We start from the raw sequence: 13280 nt of genomic DNA on the forward strand, positions 1-13280 counted from the left end.
AATATTTATACTGCTAGGACCCGTTGTGCGTTAATATATGTTTGCTAAATTTGCTTTGTAACTGGCATGGTTGTTTTGTGGCTGAAACGATTTATATGCTGGACCCTCAGATCCACTCCATTCGCGTGGACCACCATGTTTGGTGGGTTAGCGACGTCGCATGCCCCATCGCCTGGCGTCTCCTTGCACGCACTCGCAGACTCTACTCTCTCGGCACGTCTCCACTTCAGCTTCCTCATTTACCTTCCGCATTTCGAGCATGCAGTTTCGAGACGACGACGTCTACAATATCGCTCGCTTCATCGAAGTCTTCGACACTAATCGTAGCAGCAACAAGGGTGTTCGTTATTGAGAGATGTTGGAAGCTGGTCACTTTGACTGCGACTCACTTGTGACCAGCTCCAGTGACGACGAGGAGGTCATCACGGACGAGCTTGCCATCGCCCGCGACGCTCTCACGTGCGTGCCGGTTGGAAGGTTGAAAAGAGAGGAGACAAGAGCGAGAGTGTACGTTGGAGTAGTCGAGTAGTGTATGGTGCAATCGTACGGTGGCGACGCTAGGTTGGACAATTACGTGTGCGCCTAGAGTGAGAGAGCGTTCAAATCCACATCATCATCACGCGGTGTATGGGCACCATCGTGGCAGTGGGACTAACTTGGGCAGTGTTGCCTGGTTGCCCAATGAAACTTATCAACATTAGTAAATGGTTTATTGCAATTAGTAGAGTCCTAATAATATCAAAACTTGATGTAGGTACTAAGTAATCTACAAGCATTTAATTTAATTGCCAGTTAGCTTTTGGAAGTTGAAGCACAACTGTTATTTTTCCCACATTAGACATACTGGCTATTATATCGTAGCCAGTTGGAGTATTGCAAATTGTTTACTCGGTTATCTGGGCCCAACGCTAGCAATCGGATTTCACATTGTTGGCAACTCCTGTTCGCAGACATTGGCAAATACTGCGGGTGTAGGGGATGTGCCAACAAGTGGTGATGGAAAGGGGCCATGCTTAACTTTGCCTTGTTCTTTTGCTCTCTTCCACCAGGAAGTGATGAGCGACTTGGAAGAGTGCAAGTACCAGAATGCGGAGCTGCGGCTTTCCATCTATGGCCGGTCGCGGGACGAGTGGGATCGCCTGGCCACGTGGGCCGTCCGCAACACCATGTACTCCGACAACGTGCGTTGGCTGGTGCAAGTGCCCAGGCTCTAGTGAGTCCTCCTAGGTGTCTCGCAGAAATATGCTCTCACCGTTTTGGTACGGGGAGTGCCTCACGACTTGTCGCTCTTGCATTTCAGTGACGTCTTCAAGTCCAACAAGATTGTCAAAAATTTCGAAGAGATCTTGGAGAACATCTTTATGCCGCTCTTTGAGGTCACCAACGATCCCAGCTCGCATCCAGAGCTTCACCAATTCCTCCAATACGTATGTTGAGTTTGTGTATCGCTCGGCAGTTTAAAAGAAACTTTACAGGTTGCTCAAAGGTCACTGTGAATGCAGTATACGAATGCAATATGGAAACTTCTTCGGAGAAGGAAATTCCTTTAGAATTAGTTCTGTAAGAAATGGCTCAGTATACCTAGTATGTAGTTCATCATCCCAGGATTCTGGAATTTTGGCGTATTCAAGATGAAAAAAGTTTGATGCTTCTGACTTAAATTGAGAAAACTATTGGGTACTGCCCCTCACTAATTTCAGGGTTGTGAAATACTTGTGTTTGATGCAAAATCAGCTTTCAAAATTGTGTGACCATTATTAATGTGAAAGCATTAACTGTCCCATGGAGCGAGCTGACGTCATAAGTTTGAAGCACGAAAACGGCACCTAGTTTCCACGATCCCAATAGGAGTGAAGTAAAGCTGATGGATTTCGCCTTAGGTTCCATTGGCTGGCACATGTCGATGGGGCTCCCATTGACCGCTGTGCTCGTCAGTTTCTGTGACCGCTCACCCCATGGCACTGCACGTCCATGAGCGCGCCGTTAACACGGAGAGTCCAATGTCAGCGTGCCCAGCGGAGCACGTGCGCTGACCGGCGACGAAAAGTGCGCGGCGGAGGAAAAGGGAGCGGACAAGCGGCTTGCATGCTTTCGCATTCACGACTCATAAGAAGTGCTTAGGTGTACCACAAGCTTTTTTTTTGTTTTCTGGAAAAAACTAGATTTAAAGGCAACTTCTTTTTTTTTTTTTTTCAGTTTGATTAGAATAATAAGTTGCACATCTATAAGGCTAACATTCCTGCGGACAAGCGGCTTGCATGCTTTCGCATTCACGACTCATAAGAAGTGCTTAGGTGTACCACAAGCTTTTTTTTTTTTTTTTTTCTGGAAAAAAACTAGATTTAAAGGCAACTTCTTTTTTTTTTTTTTTTCAGTTTGATTAGAATAATAAGTTGCACATCTATAAGGCTAACATTCCTCCTCCTCATCAAAAACAAATCTTTTCCCCGGCCAGACATTTACACCACTAGCAAAACTAATTATAAGGAATTATATTTTACCGTGTATAACCTACTTTGTCTGGCTTGAGAGAGAGGTTAAACGGGCACTAAAGAGGATTCTGCTATCGTCTGTTCTTGGTCATAGCTGATTCTATTGGCCCTAAGTATCCTAAAAAATTCAAAATTTCTATCCTGCGACGCCGATTTTCTAATTAAAAACCTGATGAAAGGTCGTGACACACCACTTTCTGAGCCGATTTTTCCGCTCAGGAAAGGCAGGGCATACCCCAGCAGCGGTGTCTGCGCAGTGACGATGGGCGCTCATCTGCCAACTGGGACGAACGCCCATTGTCACCGTGCTAACACCGCTGCTGGTGTATGCCCCGCTTTTCCTCAGCGGAAAAGTCTGCTCAGAAAGGGCTGTGTCCCGACCTTTCATCGCATTTTTAACAGGGAAATTGGCGTCGCATGATTGTAATTTCTTTAATTTTTAGGATGCTTATAGGATAAGTTATCACCAAGAACAGACAACTGCAAAACCCCCTTGAAACCCTTGCCTACTAATAACGAATGTCACTCGTGTCACCCTTTACAGACCATAAAGCCCAACCACGAGCGTGACTCGTGTTTCGGTTTCGGCGCTTGTTTAGCACACTCTTTGGCAGAGGGCAGAACCGTTCCTGTTCCTCCATTTACCTTGGGTAGTTTGCTCATTTATTTTGCTGTTCGACAGAGAGAGAATGCTTCATTTATCCGAGAAAAAAAAAAGCGGTCACTTATGAGCGTTCACGCTAAAACAACATGGCTTTGGCGTGGAGGAATCGGACGATAGTTTGATAAGCAGTGACAGGAGTGATGAAAACTATGTGAATCCTGCAAGCATTCTATCAAATTCAGCGTCTGCACGTCAGTGGGACTCGAACCAGAAGTTGTGATTTAGAGCAAGAAATGACAGATGGAAGTCAAGGAAATGTTTTTGTCTTATATTAATGCAAATTGCCCATTTAAAATAAAACTTTCCAGTATGTCCCTTGAGAGAAAAAAATTAGGGGGCAAGGGGTTAGTCGAATTGTACAGCACAGTGGAATTATAAGGGTAGGAAAACAAAAAAAGAAAATTGACCAATAAATCACTTCTGCCCTGTGCATGTCACCCAAACATGCCGACGGCATCGTAATAAAATAATCCCTCGCAAAAGGGAAGGGTGCCCTCAGCCCGGTGTCCATGGTCCATTTAACGCGACTGCAATCAAACTTATGTTCAAGTTGTGACTACCGAGGAAAATGGTGTTTGCTAGAACTACCAAACAATGGAGGATTCTGCTTGCATACGTGCAGTATTTTCTTATATCTTAGTTCAAAACAACTTGAAGATTGTGTATGCATATAGGACTTGCTACATTGAAGCCTAGTTTTGGGTAAGGTATGAGAAATGCTTCCCGCCCCATGTGCAGGTTGTCGGCTTTGACTCTGTGGACGACGAGTCGAAGCCCGAGTACCCTATGATCGACAAGGACGTTCCCTTGCCCAAGGAGTACACTGACAGTGAGAACCCGGCTTACAACTACTACCTCTACTACATGTATGCCAACATGTGTGTACTCAACCACTTCCGCAAGTGAGTGCAGCCTTTATTCACTGGTAAAACATGCACGCTCTTTACTTTCATTGCAGGTCAAGTTCTGTAAAAAAAAATTAGTTTGTACCGTTCACCAAAAACAGCAGTTCGATGAAATGAAACCTCGATTCTGGTGAGACACCGGTAGGCCGACAGACTAATGTCGGAGGTTTTCATGTTGCAGCTCGGAACAGATGCCTCAATTTTCTTTGGAGCTCAGTATATATGGGTTGGACGGATCGCTTCAAAAATGGCCAGCTTGTTATTAATACTGGTAAAGCGAGTCTTCGGCGAAAATGACATGTCATGCTGCCATGAGTGCAAGGGACTATCTTACAGCGGACCTGTTAAGGGCTAGTTTCCCCAGTATCTTGTCCGCGGACAAGTGGCATGTCGACACAAAACTCCAGACAGCTACCGCCATCTGTGAACAACGGCGGCAACCAGACAATCGGCTTACCGGTTGTCTGGTTGCCAACATTGCTCATACATGGCAGCAGCCTTTCCAGCCTTTCCACTCTGGTTTTCACTAGAGTAGAAAGGCTCAATTTCTCTAGACGTCGTCCCAGACGTTGTACGTCTTTTAGGTCGTCCTAGACGTTGCCCTTTAGGTCATCCTAGATATCGTCCTTGAGGTTGTCCTCGAGGTCATCCTAGAAGCCATCCCTGAGGTTGTCCTAAAAGTCGTCCTTGAGGTCGTTTTCGAGGTTGTCCTAGAAGTCGTCCTTAAGGTCATCCTAGACGTTGTCCTTGAGGTTGTCCTAGACGTCACCCCTGAGGTCGTCCTAGGCGTCGTCCTCTGGGCGTTGTGTTCAAGGTTGTCCTCGAAGTCGTCCTTGAGGTCATCGTCCTTTTGAGGTCGTCCTAGACATCGTCCTCTAGGCATTGTCCTAGACGTCGTAAAGATAATAGCTTCGCTGGTCCTCCATCTTGGCGTGAAGTGGATGGGCTCTACATTTTTTTGTTTGGTTATGACATTTTATGCAGCTTGCAGAATTTCTTGTCAAAACATTTTCAAGCCCCCCCCCCCCCCCCCCCCTCCTCCCAAAAAAAAGATGCCTGGAAAGAAAAAAAAAATTTAAATAATACGGAAATGTTGAGTCTTTTGTGGGTATTGATAGATGGTGCCAGTGTCTTCTCTAATCCCGGGAGATCTCAAAAGGTCATAATTAGTCGCACTCGGTCATAAGTAGTCGCAAGTGTATGAACCTGTATTAATGCTCGAAGTCCTTCCCCAAAATGATTGAATGTCAGAACTGGTAGATTAGTATAAAAGTACTAAAAATAGAAAAGGGCACTTTTTCTATATATACATAATTTTCCTCTAGGATAACTTACTGGTGTGTGGGCAGGCATGGACTTTGCGTGTTTTACTCCTTTATAGTGAAATAAAGTAATTTCTTTTTTGCTTTTACTGAGTATTCTGGATTCACCACTCTGAGCTTGAAGGCTCATTTCCACGATTATTTTTTCATCTGGCAGAAAACCCTCCTCAGTGTCCTTCTCTCACGCTGTACCCTCCCCCAAAAAGTGCAGGTCTGAGACCTTTTCGTCAATTCACTATAAGTGTGAGCGTAGCAGAAGCTACAAGAGTGAGTTCCGGGCTTTTAGCATCCCTGCCAAGCATGCACGTTTGCACAAACACCGTTCGGGGCAAGATGCTGGTGCTTGTAGCATTATCTTCACTCAAACATAAAGTGCAAAATACTATGGTCTGCTGAAATGGAAAGGACGAATCGAGGAGCGCTTTCCTTTTTACCGACCACGCGTGGGGATGTGCCTTCCCTGCGAGTCTCGCAGTAACACTGTTGCATATGCTTGGTCCTGTGCAGGAAGCGTGGCCTGAACATCTTTGTGCTTAGGCCCCACTGCGGAGAGGCGGGTCCCGTCCAGCACCTTGTTGGAGGCTACCTCCTCTCGGAAAACATCAACCATGGGCTCCTGCTCAGAAAGGCATGGAAACAGATTTCCCCTTTTTCTTGGGTTTTTCTCCGCAGACATCTCATTGTTCCTAAATAAGGTCATGAATGCTTTACTGAAGTAGTGAAATATAAACATGGCAGGTGTCGATTTCCACGGATTGCTTCAGCAACATTGTAGTCACTTTCGGGGATGCAGCTTGTAATGTGGCGACCCGTTAGGCAGACTTTTGTCGTCACTTTGGTCTAGCATGCATGTTGGTTCTGCAGTCTACTGTACCATGTCGGGTGGCACTGTTTTTGGATATACTTGCTTCATTCTTCTGATTGTCTTGTGCTCGCAAAAAACTCAATCAATAAAGCAGTTAATTTCTTTCTATTGGAGAGGGGAAAGGAGAAAAATTGCCCCTTTGCCATTATAGCGTCGCAAAATTTCAATACCAATCCAGTTTCCCCGCTAAATCTAGCAAGAAAAATTACCGTATTTACTCGAGTAACAGCCACACTATTTATGAACAAGGATCTTATTGTCTACTTTCCCCACATAATACATATAAAGCCACTCATTGTGTTGCACATAAATAACATAACGAATACCCAGATCGAGAACACACTTCTCCGTACAAATGCAATCTTCACAGATGGTATCTTTGCATGAAGACGTTATCTCTGTCCTGTAAACAGCTGGAATTATGCTGTCGATCGCGGTGATTGGCAATCTGTGTGCTCCGCAAAAAAGCGAATCCTCATGCTTTCTTTATAAACATTACTTGAGTAAATATGGTATGTCGCATGACATGACATCACATCTCTTCAAATCTAATTCAGTTTCGCTGCTAAATTTAGCGGGAAAATGACGTCGCATGGTTTGATGTCACGTGATGCACACATGTATGCTCGCTTGAAAAATTTGCATCTGACTGCCCGCGGCTCTTTTAGTTATGTTTGTAGCTAATTGTTTGAAGGGATACTTCGACGATATTTGAAATATACCAGTCGTGTTTAAAAATAGGTTGAATATGACCCACAATATCCGTAAATGACATTTGCACGTTGGTATATTGAGTTTGGTGGCTGTATTTTTCGTTACAAACGCCCACTCTGGCAAGCGCTCGGAGAACAGCCAGCGGAGACCACATGACATCCAACGCAATCGTGACGTAGTTTGTCTCGGGACGAGCAAAGCTGCGGCGAGGCTGACTTTGAAAGGATTGCCTATTATTTCCAGCCACCGAAGCGGCTACTTTTGTATGAATTTTGAGTGACGGGTCAATCTTCTACAATCTTGTAGAGGAACAATAGCGACTTCTGGGTCACACAAAAGGGATTCTCGGGAAGACGGGAGTTCCTCCTTCCCCCCTTCTCTCGTCGTAGCCGGAGGCGAGACAAACGTCGTCACTATCTGCCAAGGTTCCTAGATGGGTATTACAAATGAGGTGTTAGCGACATCCACCAGGTGCTCTTTGCTACATTGGTTTAAAATTTTTTTCGTGACTTTTTGAACAAGATATTGGTGTGTTTGATGTGATACTGCTCCTTTGAACACATATAAACCGAAAAAATAAGTGCCAAAACTTTGTTGTAGTATCCCTTTAATTATACAACAACATAGTTGGTTTTGCCCCAATTTGTTTTTTTCTTTGCATTTCTATTGGTGTTTTTTGGGGTTAGCCCAGAGCATGCTTGTTTCAGGGAGCAGAGCACTGCTGTATATCTGAATATGTGATGTCTTACCGCCTCTGGGAGTGACACGGAGGTACTGAAGGAAGTGGTTTGGCTGGCACTGATGTCTAATCAGCGAGGAGACAAGTGCTGCGTCAGCGTTCGACTGCCAGTCGGCCTATCAACTTCCGTGTCCTAACCGAATATGGTTAGGTGCCAAACGTATAGCACACTTTGTGTTAAAAACAAAACATTTGTGTAGCTACTTGTCGAAACCCTCGCCTTCCCTTTACAGTAGCAGGAGGGCTCATGCCTATCCTGGCACGTGATAATTATGACACACAGTAGAGCTTTGCGTGCTTGCTCGAGTCAAATTTATGCGTGCCTCGTATTTCCTAGCCAGTTTCGTAGTCTCGAAAGAGTATCCACTCAAACACTGGGCCAATTAGGTGACCGCTAAATATGGGATAAATCTCCCATTGTGAAGTCTAGAAGACTTGGAAGAAATGGTTACGATGCTGGCAACTAGCCAATCTATAGGCTTCCTAGTCAGCGGCTTTGCTTTAGTGCAGCAGCACATGGGTACAAACTACATGTGTGAGTGCACTTCTGTGAGCAAGAGTGCCACGAAAATCCTTTCTGGTTGTTTTCTTCGCATACATACTAAAACACTGGCCAATTTGTGATTGTAAAAGGAAAAAGTTTTGTTTTCAGGTCTGCGTTATACACAATTATACAATGTGCAAGCATGGCATCCTGGTTGGTATTCCTTGTGTGCAGGAATGTGCAAACAAAAAAGACAAAAGTGACAGTTGTTGACGAGCATTTATGTCTTTAGCGCTCTGTTAGTTCCTGGAAGCTACCTGTTTCTTGCAATCACAATTTGAGATGGATCAGTTGCCTGAGCTGCTTCTGTGTACTGCACAGGTGCCAGTCCTGCAGTACTTGTACTACCTGGCCCAGATTGGGATTGCCATGTCCCCACTGAGCAACAACTCACTGTTCCTGAACTACCACCGGAACCCCCTGCCAGAGTACCTCAGCAGGGGACTCTGTGTGTCACTCTCAACCGACGACCCCCTCCAGTTTCACTTCACCAAGGCAAGTCGGACATGGTATTGTGTGCTCCAATTCAGGAAGATCACGTTTTTCACTTTTTAGGCAAGACCAAGCCCATTCTCGATTAAATTTTGCTACTACTTTGCTTCCAAAGCACACATGCAAAAGTCAGCAAACTGGGATGTGTAGGGCTTGTAAATAGTATTGAGTATGTCTTCTTGAAAAAGGGTGTGATAGTGACAGAGAAGTTAGGCTTTGACAGTTCGTTGGCTTTAGTGTTCACCTGAAATTCTGTGTATAGCCAGGTTTACTGCTATTGTTAGCATAATTTGTTGTCACTTCGAAGAAAGTTGCGACTTTTCCGACGACGATGGTACAGTCTATGCTAACATTCCATTGTACCTCTTGCAGGAACCGCTGATGGAGGAGTACAGTATCGCTGCGCAGGTGTGGAAGCTGAGCAGCTGTGACATGTGCGAGTTGGCACGCAACAGCATTGTCATGAGTGGATTTCCCCACAAGGTGAGCCTGTACTCTAATGCCCACTTACCAGACCTATGTCGATAGTATGCTTATGCTGGGATCTGGGAAACATATCGGAGTAAAGACTTTATGAAGATTGCATAGACTAGCTCCCTCAGAGCCACTCCTAGCCCTAAGTTGGCAGGTTGGAATTCAGCCAAGTCTGACAGAGGAGTATTGCAGTGATGTTTGGATTGTGTCTGGAAGATGGTCTCTCACCATGTGGTTGATATTTGGGTTGCACATGAAAGGTTACCAGATGATTTAAATGAATCTTTGATCCTTCACTGGGGGCACACCAGATAGCGTTAGTTGCTTTGGCATGTGAACCTCACAGTTGCAAATTGTAATTTTCTAAGTGCCCAGTTCTGCGGAAGACACTGCATAACACTCTCCAATTTTTTTTTAGGTATTGAACCAAGTTAGTGAGAGGTTACTGTATGTTTGTCTAAGGAGTAGAATGGTTTTGGTTTCTTATTCAATGCTGATAACACCAGTTACGATTTTCTGCCTTGCTGTTTTGGTTATGTCGCAGTAATCGAAACACACTCTTAAATATGTTAATTTATTTGTACTGTATTGTATTTCCAGAGATAGAAGTTATGAGGAATGATAGATATAGTAGCTGCAATATCTAAAATCGAGTTCAGGAATCGGGGTATGCAGTTTTTATTCTTGTTTTTTTATGCGACCATGGGAATCTTTATTAAAGAAACATTTTACCTAATACGTACAGCCAGCAGCAAAAGTTTGCGGGGCACGGGAGCGCCGACCGAAATGACTGGATTCTGATGGTGTGTGGCCGCTCTCAAGACTCACGGTTCGAGAATGCGCTTTTTTTTTTGTTTTCGCAGTCATGTCTCTTTCACTTGCTTCCGTCTCACCTGCACGAGATAACCAGGACCGGTGCAGGGTGCCGCTTTGTGAGTTGTCATGCAGCACGTCTGCCTCAGCCACTGTGATGGGTCACGGTGCTCAGATATTTCGGATAACATTTCGCGGCACCTTGTGCCAGTTCTCATTACCTCTTGTGCGTCGGACGGAAGTGAGCGAAAAAAGAACATATCTGTGAACATGATAGGAAGTGCATGGGCTAAGCATGAGTCTTCAGAGCCGCAACACACCATCAGGAGGCGCAGTTAGTCATTTCTGCTGGCACTCCTGTGCCTTGCAAACTTTTGCTGCCGACTGTACTTCTGGCATGGTGAGCTACATGATTAATAATTTGATAATTCTTTCTGGTAGAGCTCTTATGGTTTTCTAGAATTGTACAGAAGGGCCCTGATTCATTCTTTCTTCATTAAAGAGCTTCTGCTGTTTTCATCATTAAAGGAGCTGTGCAACGATTTTAATGTTGAAAGAATTGGCATTTTCTGCTTTTGATATTGTTCACTGTGTCACAAATGGCAGAAAACACACCTCCTTTCATCGCAATGTTGCGATTCCGCCGCGTAATAGCAAGGCAAAACTTGGAATATTTCCCGACCTGCAGCCACGAGCGGCGGCCATGAGAAACAAGCGGCGTGACGTCACTTGGGTCGTTGTAAGAAAGATAGCAAGTTGTGCGAATACCTGCTCGATAAAAGGTAACTCTTTTTACAAATCTTGTCGTTCCAACATATATATAAACGCGTCAACACCCTGGTATCATCGACAAAACTTTTATTATACGGAGTTTTAGTGGCGCCATCTATCCTAGGTCCACAAAACCGCGAACAGCTGCCAGAAGCCGGAGGGGGAGGGGGACAGCGCCGGACGGGCAAGGACGGGTGGTCACGCGGTCGCGAGCGGATGAGTTCTCGCTGCTCGCTGATGGCTCTAAAGAGAGAACTTTTCCGGAACTCCGCGCCTACTCTAGTGACGTCACTGTGCACGTGACCCGGAAGACGATGCACGAGTTGAGAGGCGGCAAAAACCTGGATCTTTTTCATTTTTTAAAATAAAAACTAGGGTATCCAGGCAAAATCTGTTTTCTGTAGTTCACTGCAGAAGTGTCAGGCATCAACTTCCACAATTATTTAAGCAAAGCCCTGAAATTGTTGCACAGCTCCTTTAATCTGACCATTTGTTTTTCTATTGCAGCCATTTTTGTCACCCATGTACCTTGGTTTTGTTTTGTCTTTAATGATTAGGTCACTCACACAATATCACTACATATATACTATTCAGAGGAAATAAACTTCCATATTTGGAAAATGGCTGGCTTTGATTTGACTTTCCCATGCGTGCAATTGCAAACCAAACTAGCAGAGATTTAAAAGAAGTTAGGAACATGAAGTTGTCTTAGGATTGAAAGGTGATTAAAGGGGTTAGGACACTACAAAAATAAAATATGAGATAACTACCTATATTGCTAGGTCCCATTGTATGTTCCTATAATCCTGCTAAGTTTGTTTTAAAAATAGCGCGATGATTTTGTGGATATGTCCATATATATGTGGGACCCTCGGATCCGCCCCATTCGAAAATGCTGCCACTTTTGTTGGGCTGGTGACGTCACCTGCCCATTGCGTAGACTAACTTGAGCAGTGTTGCCTGGTTGCAAGTCGAAAGTGATCAACATTCGTGAACTGATCATCACAATTCCTGGAGCTCTAAAGATTGCGAAACTTGGTGTATATAAGAAGTAACCTATGAGCATCCGATTTCAAAGATAATCTACCATTTAATTTTCATGTCTTAACCTCTTTTAAGCCTTGACTCAGATTCAGGTAATGTGTGTTTTCATTTTCAGTTGCCCCTCTGTAAATTCTCTAAAATTATAAATGGAGAGTCATGACATAGAGAAACTGTTTCATTTAATCTTGAACGCAAATTGTGGTGCATGACGACGCACATGGCACGCAGGTGAAGCAGTACTGGCTGGGCCCCAACTACCAGCGGGAGGGCACCTCCGGCAATGACATCACGCGCACCAACGTGCCGGACATCCGCGTGGCCTACCGCTACGAGACGCTGGTGGACGAGCTGTCCACCATCTTTCGCACTGTGGAGCCATCGCCCTAGGCCCTTTCGGTCCCCCTGCTTGTTGTACGTAGTCCACAACCAAGTCGCACTCGCGCGCAAAGGGAGCAGGAAGCAATCATGTGCCAAGAATTCCAGACATCTTTTCCCGGAGAGCATCTATACCATCCCTTTAGCGTGCGCTCGTAAGCGGGAGGACTGGGCCTCCCCCCTTGGGGCACGAGCCGGGTGCGCTGTGTAAGTTTTGTAGCTGTGAAGAGAGAGTGAACAGTGGTGGCAGCAGCCTTACGAAAGTTGTTGTATTTTTCTCTCTTGCACGTGACTCTGCAGGTTAAGTTATTGTCTGAATAAAAAAAGCTTTCTTTATGCTTGCTGGGTTTGCACTGTGTTTTCTTCATTATTACCGAGGTGTCATTTATAATTATTGATATAATCAGTATTTAGTCATACAAAGTATATTTAATCGATGCTTTCTTTTTCTGAAGTTGTGTGATTATTATATTTGGGTGGGGGGTAAGGGGGGGGATTTGACCATTTCATGGTCTCCATATTTACTGCATTCCTACCAGGTCTGCATATCATTCGATGGCAGTTGTGCGAGGGAGGAAAAGAAAAGACAAAGAGAGCATGACAAGACTCCTTTGCCAGAAGGGGATCAAGTTCTTGGGGAGAAAGGTTAAAGGAATGAAAGATATGGAGGAAAAGGAAGTGTGCAATAGGGGAGAGAGCAGTTAAAGTTTTTTATATTTTTCTTTTCGCTTTTCTACATCATTTTTGCAGGCAGGAAATTAGGTCATAAGTGGGGAGAAGAAATGAGTGGTTTCAGGACTTCAGTGACATTATTGCCTCGCGATTTGCCCCAAAGTACTCGCCCTGCTACATGATGCTGTATTTCACCGAAATGTAAGGCATCTGTATCAATATTCTGCCCAAAGTCTCATTTCGCTCTTTCAATACCGACTCTACTGGGGAGTTTTTGCGGATCGCTTCCGCCGTCCCGCAACCCGCTACGAGCATCATAGTGTTCGTCATGCCTCTGTGCGTGTTTGCTCAAGTAATAAAACAAAAAAAGTTCAGCGACTTGCGTTTTTGACGC

General features: G+C 44.8%; 1 protein-coding gene across 8 annotated transcripts in view; it reads left to right on the forward strand.

Annotated features, from left to right (window-relative positions):
* The window catches only part of LOC8032975 (AMP deaminase 2), a 75975-nt gene extending 63420 nt beyond the window's left edge, over positions 1-12555 (forward strand). For all 8 annotated transcript variants that reach the window (XM_042286660.1, XM_042286706.1, XM_042286648.1 and 5 more), the window contains 7 exons: positions 1050-1213; positions 1301-1427; positions 3895-4058; positions 5891-6011; positions 8567-8740; positions 9110-9220; positions 12068-12555. In XM_042286660.1, the coding sequence (XP_042142594.1) occupies positions 1050-1213; positions 1301-1427; positions 3895-4058; positions 5891-6011; positions 8567-8740; positions 9110-9220; positions 12068-12226 (1020 nt within the window). In that variant the 3' untranslated portion in view covers positions 12227-12555. The remainder of the gene's footprint in view (positions 1-1049; positions 1214-1300; positions 1428-3894; positions 4059-5890; positions 6012-8566; positions 8741-9109; positions 9221-12067) is intronic.
* The last annotated feature ends 725 nt before the right edge of the window (positions 12556-13280 follow it).

This window comes from Ixodes scapularis, unplaced genomic scaffold (genome assembly GCF_016920785.2).
Source record: "Ixodes scapularis isolate PalLabHiFi unplaced genomic scaffold, ASM1692078v2 PGA_scaffold0__279_contigs__length_252992795, whole genome shotgun sequence".
Classification (NCBI taxonomy): Eukaryota; Metazoa; Arthropoda; class Arachnida; order Ixodida; family Ixodidae; genus Ixodes; species Ixodes scapularis.